The sequence below is a fragment of the Epinephelus moara genome, chromosome 23 (genome assembly GCF_006386435.1).
Source record: "Epinephelus moara isolate mb chromosome 23, YSFRI_EMoa_1.0, whole genome shotgun sequence".
NCBI lineage: Eukaryota > Metazoa > Chordata > Actinopteri > Perciformes > Serranidae > Epinephelus > Epinephelus moara.
The window spans coordinates 7225780-7241253 of record NC_065528.1 but is presented as its reverse complement, the minus strand read 5'-3'; the positions used below and the strand labels follow the sequence as shown (position 1 = coordinate 7241253).

Here is a 15474-nt window from a genome sequence, read left to right as displayed (position 1 = left end):
ATTTTTATGAGGTTGTTATGCACAACTCCTCTTTGTTTAATTTTAGATTTAAATAATTTAGGTGGTCGGGGGACAGACACCGTTTGTATAAAACTATGAAAACTATGGCTGGGTAACTGAACTAGAAGCTCAGAGAGGCGTATAGGACTGCGTCTCCGAGTCCTGGTCTCAACTCTGGGTTGTCAGGGATTTGATTTACTAATAAAGTTTGCCAGGTTCCTAGANTCAACTCTGGGTTGTCAGGGATTTAAATTACTAATAAAGTTTGCCAGGGTTCCTAGAATGAGAGCAGCTCCATCCAAAGTGGGATGAATGCCGTCTCTCCTAATAAGACCAGGTTTTCCCCAGAAAGTTTGCCAATTTGTTCTGAGAACAATGGCCAGTCCATCTTCATCAATCCTACAACGCCCTCCAGGCGGCGCTGTACATCCTCTGGCATGGCCTTTTTCACCATCATTTTGAACAAGCTCTGAGTTGTCTTATTAGCATTCCATGCTTCCCCTGTTTCTTCTTTCCACCTTTTCTGGAAGCTGTGTAAGAACTTGGAAGGACACTCATCTTCCCCCATGGTTTCTCCTTCCAACTTGGATGGGTCTCTTTTTGCTGGGTAATATGCTCTGTGTTAGGGCTAACTTGGGGTTCCCTTTCCCCTTGTTGGGGGTTTTAGGGTTGTCTGAGGTCTTCTTCTAGGGCCTTTATGCTCTGAGTCATTCGCTCTATTCTCTGATCGGTTTGTTTCATCATGTCGTGCCATGTTTGAAGCAGGTCCTCATGTCCGTTCTGGTATGATGACAGTGTTGCTGCAGCACCTTTTTCTTGACTTTGGCCTCTCCTGTCGGCCTGCGTGGTGCTTGCTACACTGCTTGGACCTGGTGGCGGGTCAACAGTAGCTGTGTGTCTATGATGTTGCTTCTTGAACAGCTGATATTCTGCCTCAAATATCTTTTCCAACTCCCGTTCATCCAGGTCACTGTAGCGCCTAGGTTGTCGCACCTGCTTCTCCCTTTTCCGTTCCCGTATTTCTTCTGCAGGGGATCGGGTCTCCTCAGCTGGAAGGCTGAAGCAGCTAGAGTGGTAGGGCTGGTGTTTCTCGAGTCTCCCCCTCCTCAATCGCCTCCGCCTCCCATTCTCACTCTGTCTTTGGGGTGGGGCTCGCCCTTTGGTGGGAGGGGTGTCCTCATCGCTAGGCACCTCTGTCAGCTCCATGTCTGTAGTCCAGTTGCAAGTACTGCCTCTCCCGTTGTGGGGTACCTTCGGGGATAGTTCTGTCTCAATTTCAACAGTTTGTTCGTCTCCCTCGTCATCTGTCGATCCATCAGTACTCTCAGTTTCTGAAGGAGGCACTGATTCCAGCAGCAACTTTCTCCGTGGTCCCTGCAGTTTCTTTTTCTTAATCTCTCGCTCAGAGTTTTTAGTTAAAGTCACTGTGAACTTTCCTTGTACTTGACCCTCCATTTCCATGGCTTTTGCATTTCTCAGGGGATATTGTCCCATTATTGGCTGTGTTGGCTCCTGTGGGTATGGGAGTGGTGGTGGTGTGGGTAAGGGTGGTGCTGTAGGTGTCACAGGGGCTGCAGGCGTCACCCCTTCCTGATACTGCTGCTCTTTTTCCTTCTCTTCCCACTGCACCATTATTTTTGCACCAGCTTGTTTAAACCATCCCAACACCTCCCTTACGTTGGCTCTCTTGTTCTTTAGTTTGTAACTAGCTTTTGTGTCGCGAGCTTCTTTATGCCTCAACTCTGACTCTACTTCATCACAGCATGCCAGATTGAAAGTACCTTCCATAGGCCAACGATTCTTTCCTGATGTTCTTTTGTGCCATTTTGCCACACAACGTTGGATGCGTTTCACCCTGCTTGGGTGTTGTCTCATTACTAACTCCACTGGGGTTAAAACCCTTTTTTCCATTTTTTTCCTGATTGGCTCCCATGAAGCCCTGTTTCACTTCACTGGCTCTTGGGATCTCTGGTAGTTCGTCTGTCTCTTTTGTGCGTATTAGTACTATGATTTTTCCTACTGTTATGGCAGTTTTATATTTCTTTTCTCTGTAGGGGTTGTATTCTAAACTGTGTGACCCGTCCCCTTGGGGAACCGAGGTTAAGCACCCAAATTTACCTGTTTCCCACTCAACTTTTCTGGGCACAACAGCAATCTGCAGCCGTGGAGGGTATCTCACCCCGTTTTGGCCTCGTATACTTATCTGGTGTAGAGAAAGTGAAGCTACTGGTCTGTTCTTATACTTGTCACACAGGCTCTTTAATAGAAAATTCAGTGAATAAGGGACCCACAATCTACGCAAAATCTTTTCCCATGGGACACCTGGAAACTGTTCTTTTACTTTTTCCAAATTGATGAACTTAGTGATTTGCCAGAGCTTCTGTTTAATTTTTTGCTCGTCTTGCCAACACTCAGTCCCCTCTTTATCTATGTAGGTTCGTTCTAGCCAAAAATGCGTACGTATCCCTTTATATTCTATAGGACCCTCGGTCAAACAGTATTCTTCTTCCCAAGTTTCGTCTTCAATAATCTCTCCCTCTTCCATCTATTTTTAGACGCTCTATGTTTCTCTCCCTGCACTCACTTCCTCAAATTCTTCTACAACAGTTTGATTTATTGGTTAACTCCTCTCTCTCTGCTGGCTGTGTTCCTCACCCCCTCCCTTCGTACTCTCTGTTAGGTGGTTTGTCAGTCTTTTTACAGTTACATTTTATTCAGCACTTTTTACTGTATTTACAACACTTTGTACAACACTTCATGCGTTACTTTTAGGTAGGTTATATTGTGTTTACTACAGCTATTTGATACCTCTAGATATATTACAATGTATGTACAACAACTTTGTAGCTTACAGTTAGATTTTTACAAACATTTACACTTTGATCGATCTGTTTACTGTTTTTTCTTTTTTCTTTATCTCTTAACTTTTAGCCTGACACAGCACACCTGCCCCTACAGGCTTAAAGGTGTGCTGATAAGATAGGCAGCGGTATCCACAGATATGCTTTTGTATATCTCTGTTTCTCTTTACTTTTTCAACTCTTTTTTACCGGTTTCTTTTTCTCTTCCCTGTTTTAACGCTTACAGGTTTTTGTCGTGCACTTCCTCTTAATACTTTAAATACTTTAAATACTTTAACTATCTTACTGTTTGTATTCCATACATTCAACACACATTCACTCTTTCCGCTCCACGATCACACCTATTGCAGCAGACCCAACCATCTCCAGTGATGTTAGTTGCCTTTCCAGTGATATCTCTAACTCAATTAATCAATTCATCATAATTAGGTTCTTTTAGGAGAGGAATTTGTCAAATACCTTTGACCTGGGCGGCTCCCAGCACTGCACCCCAGACACACCCGGTTTAGACAGAAAAAAGCTCTGCTTACCTTGTTTGGTGGCCACCTGTGTGTCTGGTGTACAGCCTAGTGCTCCCGGTCTCCGGCTCCGACCTTCCTTCCCTCCTGGCTGGCTCGCCACTTCAAGAGGCAAAAATCGGTGCCTGGAATTGGGCCTGTGGGCTCCCGACCTTGTACTCAGTGTTGCTTCTCTGTTGTCCTCTGATGTCAATCTGGTACCTTGGAGTCAGCTAATTAATACTCAAAGAAACACTGGAGACTGACTCTCAACTCTTGTACACTCACTTGCCGAGTATACATTGAACAAATATTGACAAGATGGGATCCCTTAAAAATTACTTAAAAAGACCTAACACTACCAAGCACTCAATATTCAACACTAACTTGTTTTCAAAGGAAACCTGTTAGTGTCAGATTAGTTTTTGTTTAATTAGTTAAAAAGACAATAAAATTCATCCAATATTTTCCTTGCACGTGATGTGGGGCACATGTTATGATATTCTAATGTCAGCATAACTGGATAGGGAAAATTTAAAGTAGTTATCTGCATTGTTTTTACAAAACTAACATAACTCACCCTCCATCGTGGAAAACTCATGAACATGCCCTCAGGCCGAGTGGGGCTGAGCTGTCACAGAGCTTGCGGAAGTGTAAACTGCTATATCCTGCTAAACCCATCCAACGGAGGGCACATCACAGGTGATCTTTAATCTGCTGCAAGTGAAAGATCATCACGTGATGTAATCTGACTGACAACAGCCAGGTCATTTTATTTATTGCTAAATTTCATGGTTAAATGTTCTTCTTGACAGGGGTCAGGGTCAGGCTTTCACAAACGAAAAAAACAAACAAAAAATAACCACCTTGACAAAAGGGCACATCAACAGACAAAGGGGCAGGTGCTCCAGCACCCTCAGCCTCTCCCTCTGCACCTGCCTGTTAAATGTGTTCACCTTTTTTTGCCAACAGAGGCAGAGAGAGGATTCACATTCACATATTTAATTTTGTGTTTTTTTCTTCATCTCTTTTATTTATATTGTATTATATGCATGTTTCCGCTATGAGTAATTGTATGTTATTTAATGTGTGTTTAATATATATTTAAAAAAAGACCCTGCATTACAACAGTGGTTATATCCAAAAAAAATGTACTGACAAACATTCATCTCAAATATCGCACTTACTCAAAACTGCACAAATTAATTGATTATCCAGATATGTACAGTGAAATTATGCAACTAAATTCACCACAGTGACGCCATTAGGTGTTCTTTTGCAAATTTCAATTGATTGCTTATTTCTTGGTAAATGTTTACCTTGACCTTGACTTAAGTGCATTTTCTTTGAATTCTGGTCATCTCAGAAGTATCACCACATGAATGGGCATCCCCAGTTTAGCTTGAAATGACACCTGAAATATTTTTTCTAAACTGTTTATTTCCCAAATTAGACCATTGAACATTAAGGCCCTGACACACCTAGCTGACGGTCGGCTGTCGGTCAAAGTTGGGCCGTTGGTGAGCATCTCCTGCTATTGTCGGTGCAGTGTGTCTCGCATTGTTGGCCCTCGCCGGCACTAGTTAGCTTTTTTTCCACGGATTCAGCATATTTAATCAACGTTGGCAAAAGTGGAGAAATCACTGATTGTCAATTCAGCTCAGTGCACGAGAAGAAACACAGAAGTGAGGAAAGTAAACAAAGAGCTAAAGTGGAAAGGGAGTGAGACCGAAAAACAATTTTGTTATATGAAGTAAGACTGTCTTTCTTTAGCCATTTAGCTCTTCAGCAGAAATGTTTCCTGATGGTTTGTGTTGCTGTTACTGGCACACAGTAAATATGCTTTGTTTTTTCGACATTAGATTGTGTTGTTAATGTGCTAACTAGTTAACTAGCATCAACACGTTGTTCCGGTTTCCCCTTTGGAATGATGATTGGCAGCCACCTTGGATTTGATCTCTCACTGTCCTCAGAGCTGAAATCTGATGTTCCTCCTAACCATGCTACAAATGTGCAAAAAAAAACTTTTTTTATGGGATTACAAAGGAATTTTCCTATCTCTCAATAGATCTAATTTGACAGTAAACAATGGACACACCAGTTTGACTATTTCATTTGTTTACATCTGCCAAACATTCAGCATAGGGATGGGAATTGATAGGATTTTATTGATATCAGTGCCATTATCGATTCTGCTTATCGATCCGATTCTTTATCCATTTCCTTATCGATTCCTCCTGTGAATTTTCTGTGTAGAAAAAGTAGACCTTACAGGTTTTCGGTGTCAACAACACAAATTTTATTGAGTTTCTATTCTAAACAAGAGATAAGTGCTTGTGTAACAAACAAACAAATATGAAATTGGTCCACAGCTATCATCTAAAATGGAACAAATGAAAGAATATTTCAGCTATCATCTAAAATGGAACAAATGAAAGAATATTTGCACAGCATTTGTTTTCATCTACATCAAATAACGTTACAGAATCTGTCATTGAAGGCGTTGTGCTATCATTAACATGTGACAGGACATACGTCACTGGCACTGCTCTCCTGAGATTTTGCTGCAGCCTGCAGCTGCACTTAATGCCATACAACGACAAATGCTTCAGCATGTTGGTGGTAGGGCTGCAGGATATTGGGAAAAATTGCCCCCAGCGATCAATATTGTGATTTATAGGTTTTTTTAAGGATGCATTATTTTCCACCACATGACTTCAGTAGGGCGGCATGGTGGTGTGGTGGTTAGCACTGTCGCCTCACAGCAAGAGGGTTGCCGGTTCGATCCCGGGTGTGGGAGCCCTTCTGTGCGGAGTTTGCATGTTCTCCCTGTGTCAGCGTGGGTTCTCTCCGGGCACTCCGGCTTCCTCCCACAGTCCAAAGACATGCAGATTGGGGACTAGGTTAATTGGTGACTCTAAATTGTCCGTAAATTGAATGGTTGTTTGTCTCTATGTGTCAGCCCAGCGATGTGTACCCTGCCTCTCGCCCGATGTCAGCTGGGATAGGCTCCAGCCCCCCCCCCGCGACCCTCAAGAGGATGAAGCGGTTAGAACATGAATGAATGAATGAATGAATGACTTCAGTAACTCTGCTTGGTGAGAATGAATCATTCTGGAATTATTAGGCTGATATTGCTTTGAATGCAACAGCATAAAATGTGCTGAAAATAGGCATTTGTTCAGTGAAACCACCATCTCTTTCAGTGTTTCCCCTATATGCAACTATTTTTTCTTTTTCTTTTTTTTTTCAATCTTAGCTCTTTAGAGACTATCGTTATATTATTTGGCGCTACAGACGCTTCATATCCAGGTCAATTCAAACACTTGTGAGTACAGCGGGGGAGAGGAGAGGGCTCCGTCTTATCTCTTCATAAACTAAAGCTATATTATTTTGTGCGACGGACGCTTCATATAATAAGATAACATCATACTATTTAGCATGTTATACAGTGAAACGTTTCACCTTATAACGTGATGACATATTGTTTACACAATGGCATGTTATTTCTGTCTCTACATGGTCGCGCCTTACAATCCTCCTCTGCTCTCTGTATCGCGCATGGCAAAGTTCGGCCCCGATGCGCACACACACACACACACACAGACAATCACGATGGCGATGCTTAGAAGATATATCGTTCAGGCCTAGCTGGTGATGTTTCCGCCCTTGCATGTAATTACGGTGCTGCATAAATTGCACGTCGCACTGTGAGTCTTTTTTGATGAAGTGAAGCCTTGCTTTCGACTGCTTGTGTCTCCCCGCCATTACGTCTTCTTTGTTGTTGAACGTGCTGCTGACCGACGAGCATGTCGTGTGCCATCGACGTAAATATTTGGCGTAATGAAAAGAATCGATAAGGGAATTGTTAAGCATAAAGTCCAATGATGTCGATGAATTGAACCAGTTGGAACCGGTTCTTAACAGGAACCGGTTCTCGATTCCCATCCCTAATTCAGCATCTGCTAATTGCAAAGCAAACAGCCATGTTCTCCCACCATTTGCACATGAATGTAATGATTCATATGATAGCCTGTTAATTACTGCTCCATGAATGACGTTACATCCTTAACATAAAGTTACGAAATTAAGGTACAGTTACAGAGGTTAGGTCTTGTCAAGTAAAGTTACCGTGGTTAAGTGAAAAGAAACATGGTGAGGACGTACTTTAAAATGGCTCAAAGTTCACATGGTTCCAAACAGTTTCTGAACAAGTTTGTTTTGGTCTCACTCCCTCTTGGCTTTATCTCTGGGTTTTCTTTACTCACTTCCATTTCTCTTCTCATGGTGTGCACTGAGCTGAATTGCCAATCAGAGGGATTTCATTCACCAACGGGCTCCACTGGCAGATTCAAGATGTTGAATCGGCCCCAAAAAAACAAACAATGGGGGCTGACGAGGGTCCAATTTTAACCGACCGACGGCTTGGTGTGTCAGAGCCTTTCAACTATGAGAGAGAGGCTGTTGTCTTGGTTGTGGTCATGGTTTGTCGTTGATCGATCAAAGGAATTTCCTGAGTGGCTGGATTTGGTTTAGCTCTAGTGATTGAAAGCCACACATACTGCACTACTTGAGGATTTTGTAACTGAGTTTAAATTATAGCAAGTTCTTTACCATAGCAAGGTGTCACTTAACCCTCCCCCTGTTTTGCTGTATTTCATCAGGTACCAGAGGAAGTGGTCACAGTTCTATCTGGCAGCCTGAGATAAAGACTGATCGTCAACCATGAAGGCCAGAGCTTGTAAAAGGGAGTTCAGCATCATCTTCCTCTTGCTGGTTGTGTCTGTCTTAATCATTCTGCTACAAAACATGGAGGTGAGAACCTGACTTTGGTGGGACTGCTTGAAGGGGGACCCTAATATCAGTAATGTCTTCACTGCAAATAAATCTTATTTGAGTTTAAAGTATTTTCTGTCTTAATCCTGCATCTTGACTAACTGACAGCAGCAGCTTCTATAGTTAAAGGTTAAGGCTGGCATTGTTCTAAACCTTTGTGACAAGACCAGCCTACTGGTTCCCATTCATTCCTACTGAAGACATAAATCTTAACAAATAGATCACAAATGTATAGTGTTTTGAAAAGCCAAGTCATGGCCACAAAATGTTGGGCACTGAAGAGATGACTAAATGCGATTTCAGTTGGACTATAAATTACTCTTTATATATGACTTTTGACTCTAAAAAATATCTGTGTGTTACTGTCATCATTTTTGTTGTGTTCAAAGCTTAATATTCCTGCTGAATCACCACCTTTCACCTTCACTGTGATCTGTCATGATTAATCAGGGGAAATTAGTTAAAGTTGTTGTCTAACTTCTCTCATCAGTTTGTGAAAATACTGAGGGTCTTTGGTAAGGGTATAGATTTCATTTCAACACCGGGGGGTGAGAAACACACATTTTTGAAACAGGGGAGGTTGGGATCCATCCATCCATCCATCCATTTTCATCTGCTTATATGGAGCGGTGTCTCGGGGGGAGCAGGTTGAGGAGAATCCTCCAGATGCCCCTCTCCCCAGCAGTGCTTTCCAGCTCCTCCTGGGAGGACGCCAAGGGGTTCCCAGGCCATGCCTGTCCATGGGCAGCCCCCTCACTCTGACATCTTTCCATTTCATGCATGTGTAGGTCCTGTTTGTGCATGTGTGTGTATTTTGGGCCTGTGTGTATGCCAACAGACTGAAAAGACTGAATTTCCCCTCAGGGATTAATAGATCATGTATATCTTCTTATAATCCTTCCAGCGTGTTCTGGGTCTGCCCCAGGGCCTCCTACCAGTTGGATGTGTCCACAAAACGTCTAATAGGAGGCGCCCAGGAGGCATCCTGATCACATACCTGAACCATCTCAGCTGGCTCCTTTCAACATGAAGGAGCAGTCTCTCTTCTGAGCTCCCTCCAGATGTCCTTCAGAGGAAACTCATTTCAGCTCCTTGTATCCACAATCTTATTCTTTCGGTCATTACCCACAGCTCATGACCATAGGTGAGGGTTGGAACATAGATGGACAAGTAAATCAGGAGCTTTACCTTCCAGCTCAGCTCCCCCTTTACGATGACGGTCTGGCGCAGTGCCCGCATCACTGCTGGGGCTGTGCCAAACTGCCGATCCATCTCACATGCCATTCTACCCTCACTTGTGAACAAGATAGTGATACTTGAACTACTTTGCTTGGGGCGGTTACTTTCTCCCAACCCGGAGGAGAAAATCCACCATTTTCCAGCAGAGAACCATGGCCCCAGACTTTGAGGTACTGCCTCTCATCCGGACTGCTTCGCACTCAACTGCAAAGCGCCCCAGTGCATACTGGAGGTCATGGTGTGATGGAGCCAACAGGACCACATTATCCGCAATGACTCTCTTGTTCCTCAGGGAGAACTACACAACACAGCAGTGTTCTGCCGAGGGTTCATGAGCATCCCCAAACTCGCTCTGCCCCTGTTACCCATGGCAACTGAAAAAGGAAAGAGTCCAGCTCCTCTGCAAGAGTTTGGCTCCAGAACCAGTGCTATGTGTACAGGTGAGCCCAACTATATCTAGTTGGTACCCTCTACCTCCCCACCAGCTCCATTTCCTTCCCCACCGGAGAAGTGAAGTTCCACATTCCTTATGTCAGTCTGTGACGCCAGGGTTCAGCATGTGTGGGTCCCTGCTCTTGCCTGCCACCCAGCACACAATACACCAGACCCTGATGCCTATCCCTGCAGGTGGTGGTCCCATAAGTCTGAGGCTTCATGGTGTCTCTTGCCCCATGGTGCAAAGCCTGGCCACTAGACACTCGCCAGCACCTATCTGTGCCTTTCCCTCATCAGTTTAAAGTGGAAATGTCTTAAAGATCATCATAAATAAAAATAAATTAAATTAAATAAAAAATAATAATAAAAGTCCTCTGCTACTTTCGTGTTGGGGGGACAGATAGACATGTTCAAAATATCAAGGATGACGTGTCCTCTGCATGTACCCCCAATATACTCACCCCTCTAAATCTATGCCTATGTTCCCTGATGTTTTATACTTTTAGTGTGGTTCAGTCAAATCTGTATGCATTCAAATTCAATGAATCTTTTAGCTATGACAAGCTCCCACGGTCATAACCACCAGGAGTTCAACACCCTCTATGGTGCTTCTAAGCTAATGACATATAGCTTGAATTTTTAGTGAACAAGAACTTGAAACACACACAAAAACTCATATGGTCTTCCCTCTTAGCCCATTTACTTTATTTAGTTCATTTCCTTTCAGCACATTTGTTTGATTCATTTTATAGTCACTATCTCTCTCTTGACCCCCTGCCAGTTTCACCACGCAGTGACCACCATTGCTGCCCTGAGAGTTTCCATTAACCTCACCAAGAATCACAGCTTCTGCACCTTCCAGCCACTCTCCGCTGAGGATGCTGTGGAGGAAAGCCTCCTACTGGACTCCATTGCTTGGCCTGAAACTCCACTTTTGCCAGGTCCTGTTTCCCTGGAGAATACCAGTGATCCAGCTCACAGCACCTTCACCATTCTCCCAAGGAGGGGAGGACAGTGGCATGTAGGGGATCAGCTGGAGGTTATGATAGAAATGTGTGACTTCCAGGGTCGTCCCAAGAAGTATGGGGGGGACCTCTTACTCGCCCGGCTGCACAACCCGAAGCTTGGTGCAGGTGTTGCTGGGCAAGTGGTGGATCATCTCAATGGGAGCTACTCTGCTGTGTTCTCTTTACTCTGGGAAGGAGACGCGCAGGTTGAGGTGATGCAAAAAACTATGTGGTTGCACTGCAGGTGTTTAATCTGTCCTTTAAATGATTGATCAGTAAGCCCCCTTCTCTTTAGAGTAGTTACTGTAGCTACATCTGTTAGCTTTCACTTCTCACATAGCACATACTGTATACAGTTTGTAATATAACAGTGGCAGATTTACCACTCCAAGTTCTTAGTTATTTTAGAAACAATGTGCCTTTTCCATTTCAGATGAAGCCGAAAAAATGAAAGTCTCATTTCTTGTCACCAGTTGTAGATTATTTGTCAAAAGCTCTGGTTCTCTATCCTACCAGGTGATGCTGGTTCACCCTAGTGAGGCCATTGCAGTGCTATGCAGGCTGACCAAAGAACAGCCTGACAGGATTTACTTCACGAGCCTCTTCCGCTCAGGCTCACGCTCTGAAAGTAGCATCTGTAATGTCCGCCTACGTCCAACCCAGCCGCTGTGCAACTATACTGACCTCCGTACAGGCGAGCCTTGGTTCTGCTACAAGCCAAAGAACCTGAGCTGTGATGCCAGGATCGACCATATGATGGGAGGATACAAACAAAACATCAAGGCCAACGAGGAGAAGCTCTTTATAAAGTGAGGAAACAGAGAGATAGGACTGGCATTTTGTTCTAATGAATGCATACATCCGCTGTTACCTATGTGTCTCCCTGGTGGGGAGTTTCAGAAGTTTGCAACTACAGACAGTTAAGATTGAATCTGAAGATGTTTACAGTCTAAGATAATACTGTTAGAAATACGACAGCCCACCTGTGGGCCCTCCTATGGTGATTTTGGATGATTATGATATGTAAAACAGCTGCTGTATTTGTTGTTATTTAAGGGGTTTACTCATAGGACATATCATTCGAAAGCTATTCTCCTCACGGTGCCATTAATGGTGACCATTTCAAGATACAGCCACCACAGCAGGCTCAATAAACACTTCTGTTGGACAAAAAAGAAGAAGAAGAACAACAACAACATCAAATAAACAGTTATAACTCACCTATAAAGCATTATCATAATCCACAGATCATATTTTCCAGACCAAATCACAGCTACCACAGCTTCCATTTCATTTCTCACACACTAGTTGTTCAGATGATCTATATCCAGTGTAAAACACATGATTACATCCACAGATATCCACAAACTGCTGTTACATTGTTTTAAAGTTCACATTTCTCCACATATTATCCATAGTTTCTCCCATACTGCATTTAAACAAACCAACTGGCATATCTCAATAGTGTTCGCTGTGATTCATTAATATTGGATTGTAAATGTATACATTTTGTTTTGATTGGACAGCAGTAGGCTGCCAATCATCAGGCCTTAATGTCTAGCAACTAATTTTCATCATTTGGAAGTGGATTTGCTTTAATCAAATGGGGGTTGGAAAAACCATAGATGCACACAGGTTAGCTAGCCAACCTGCTGTGACCCCTAGCGCTGGGGTCTGTGCTGAGTTCAACTTGCTACTGCCTCTGACAGTAAGATATTTTCTTATGTGTGCTTTTCCTTCAGTGGTGCCAACATGAAAGTCTTCATTCGATCTTCAGCACCTGCCAATGTCACTGTGTTGCCAAAAAATGAAGGTAAAGCCTGATTTACTGCCACCACTGCCTGTAAAGATAATTTAAAACTGAATATGACAGAAAATGAAAGTAAAACATGCGTGACAAAGGGCACTACTTTCCTCTGGGTAGTGTTTTCCTCTAGCGAGATGTATAGAGGTCAATTTGAGAAGAGCCCCAGGAGCATGGAGCACTGGATGAAAGGTTCATAAAGACGGCACCATGGGATTTGTTTGCAATAAGAACAATATAAACTAACCCCACCCTTAGCCTTTAACTTCCTCTCAGGTCAGCCAGAGGTGAAGAGCAGCTATTTGACACCTGGACCCTCCGGCTATTATTATCAAGGTGTATGGCGAGCACTAGGAGGCCCCACAGTTCACCAATTCAACAACCCCCCTGCCATCAGTCAGTGTCTGAAAGGCAAGGTGGTCCACATGTATGGAGACTCCACCATCAGACAGTTTTTTGAATACCTCACCCGAGCTCTACCAGGTAGCTGATCTACAGGATTTATGGCAACAGTTTGATTTTGTTCACACTGTTCACACTAATCTGTTCCCTCTGTCATACTTTTAGATCTTAAGGAGTTCGACCTGCACAGCCCAAGGCAAGTTGGACCTTTCATGGCCTTGAATTATGCAAACAACATCATGGTCACATTCCGCTGCCACGGTCCTCCTATCCGTTTTGGCAAGGTCCCAGCCAGTGAGCTTCGTTACATTGCTAATGAACTAGATGGCTTAACTGGAGGCACCAACACTGTCGTAGTTCTTGGCATCTGGTCTCACTTCAGCACTTTCCCCATGGAGGTGTACATCCAGCGGCTGCAGAACATCCGCAGGGCGGTGGTGCAGCTGCTGGACAGGGCTCCAGGCACACTGGTCATCATCCGGTCAGGAAACCCCAAAGCTTTGACACTTTATGAGACAATAACCAACAGTGACTGGTACACTCTGCAGCGTGATAAGGTGCTCAGAGCCACATTCAAAGGACTGAATGTTCATCTGATTGATGCCTGGGAGATGGTTCTGGCCCACCACCTGCCGCACAGCCTCCACCCACAGCCTCCCATTATAGAGAATATGATTAACGTTATCTTGTCCCATATATGTCCTTAAAGGGCAGTTAGTTGTGTGTTTGTTGGGAGAGAGGAGTAGGGATTAAAGCACACATTAAGTTTATGTTAATGTTATCGCTGTGTTTCTACCATGTGCTGCGTTTTTCCTTCAGCAGCCCATACACAGGCTAGACTGACAATCAATTTTTAATCATGGAATGCTGAGTGAGCACAAAAAAACCCTCACCTGAAAAGGATTGAAAGCAGCTACAAGCCATGTTGGGGTTGGGCATTACAAACAACCACTACTTAACATATTACCTTATTACCTCCTCGATATCTTGGAATTGCCAAGCAGCAACACTTTATGATGATAATAATCAATAATAAGTCACATTTCATGTGTTTGTTTCAGAACAAAAGTGAAAGTGTAAAAATGAAAATTTGTGGCAATGCGTTGGACTATATGTTGGCTGAGTACAGTTTGGACTCTCCCCGGGTTGCTTGGCGACCTCAAATGGTCAGCCTGCATTACTTAAGCTGATTGCGGCTTATTGCATGCAGCCATGGTTCTGCTCTTTCTGACAGCTAGTTTAACAAAAACATGTTAATCAGTCTCAAAATGACTCCTGGGATGGTTTATACACTAGACACTGTTGTTATCAAGCACAGGGGGAGTTTCTTCCATTCTGTTGTCGGTCAATGCAGTGTGAAACTGCAAGGAGATTCACTTTTTTTGTAGAAATGACCTCAACAGCCACGGCTAGAAAAAATATCCCTCAAAAGAGAGAACAAGATTCTGCTGTTATATGATTATGTATACTGTTTGACATGTTAACTGAATTACATCTTTGGTTGTGGGGTGGTGTGATGTACAGATATATAATTTCCTTCTGAATTGCAATTTTTGTATTTTTCATTTTATATAATGTCAGGGGAAATAATAAATTACATTTACTCTTGTTACTGTAATTAAGTTGTGCTTTTTTTCCCTTTTGTTTTGAGTTCTTGTACTTCTTTTCTTCTTGTACTATTTTTTTTAACTGTTTTTGTTGAGTTTTTTTTTTTTTTAAATCATACCCTTTTATCACAAGGATTGTACTCAGGTACATTTCTAGATGTATCTGCAGGGAACTATTACATGAAAGTCAGGTTGATGCTAGGACTTAGTAAACAAAACCAAAAGTGCACAGCAATGCAGTACGATTTTGGATAATTTCCTTATGGGATATTGTCACCATTATCATACCCTGGCAAAGTTTTAAAAAGGGTTGCATCTACCTTAATTAAACACTGATTTAAAGTAGCACCCAGTGAGAAAGCTAAGTTACCCAAATCAACACACCTGTTGCTGACCCAGTTGCGTGCTGGGTGTAACCAACACACTAAAATACCACCAGCAGCAACTTCTGCTTTTATTAAGCAGGTGTATATAAATTGAGTCTCTCCTTTGCTTTGACTTGTATGTTTATACATCTTAGTCTTGTTACCTTGGTGATGTTGATTCTGTAAAAAGCGGCAGGCTATTTATTTAATGTAACCCTAAATGAGTTGTTGCATGTGTCATGGTGTCCATAGAATTTTTTTTATCGTTTTATCAACCGTCTTTAATTTTCTGAGTTTTGTCCTTTTTCTGGGTAATTGTAAGTGGGCTGCAAGAAGGAAGGTGGTTGTACCGTGAAATTTCAATTAATAGCCTGGGCTATTATTTGCTTAAATCACTGAAATCAACAGGCCTCAATATGGG

At 43.0% G+C, this 15474-nt stretch overlaps 1 protein-coding gene across 7 annotated transcripts in view; it reads left to right on the top strand.

The window, feature by feature from the left end:
* LOC126384674 (NXPE family member 3-like) overlaps positions 1-15468 on the top strand; it is a 47119-nt gene extending 31651 nt beyond the window's left edge. For 5 of the 7 annotated variants that reach the window (XM_050035854.1, XM_050035858.1, XM_050035857.1 and 2 more), the window contains 6 exons: positions 8023-8173; positions 10650-11087; positions 11392-11684; positions 12618-12688; positions 12938-13162; positions 13247-15468. In XM_050035854.1, the coding sequence (XP_049891811.1) occupies positions 8084-8173; positions 10650-11087; positions 11392-11684; positions 12618-12688; positions 12938-13162; positions 13247-13788 (1659 nt within the window). In that variant the 5' untranslated portion in view covers positions 8023-8083 and the 3' untranslated portion in view covers positions 13789-15468. The remainder of the gene's footprint in view (positions 1-8022; positions 8174-10649; positions 11088-11391; positions 11685-12617; positions 12689-12937; positions 13163-13246) is intronic. The other 2 variants (XM_050035861.1, XM_050035860.1) reach the window with 2 other exon arrangements.
* Positions 15469-15474: the final 6 nt, after the last annotated feature.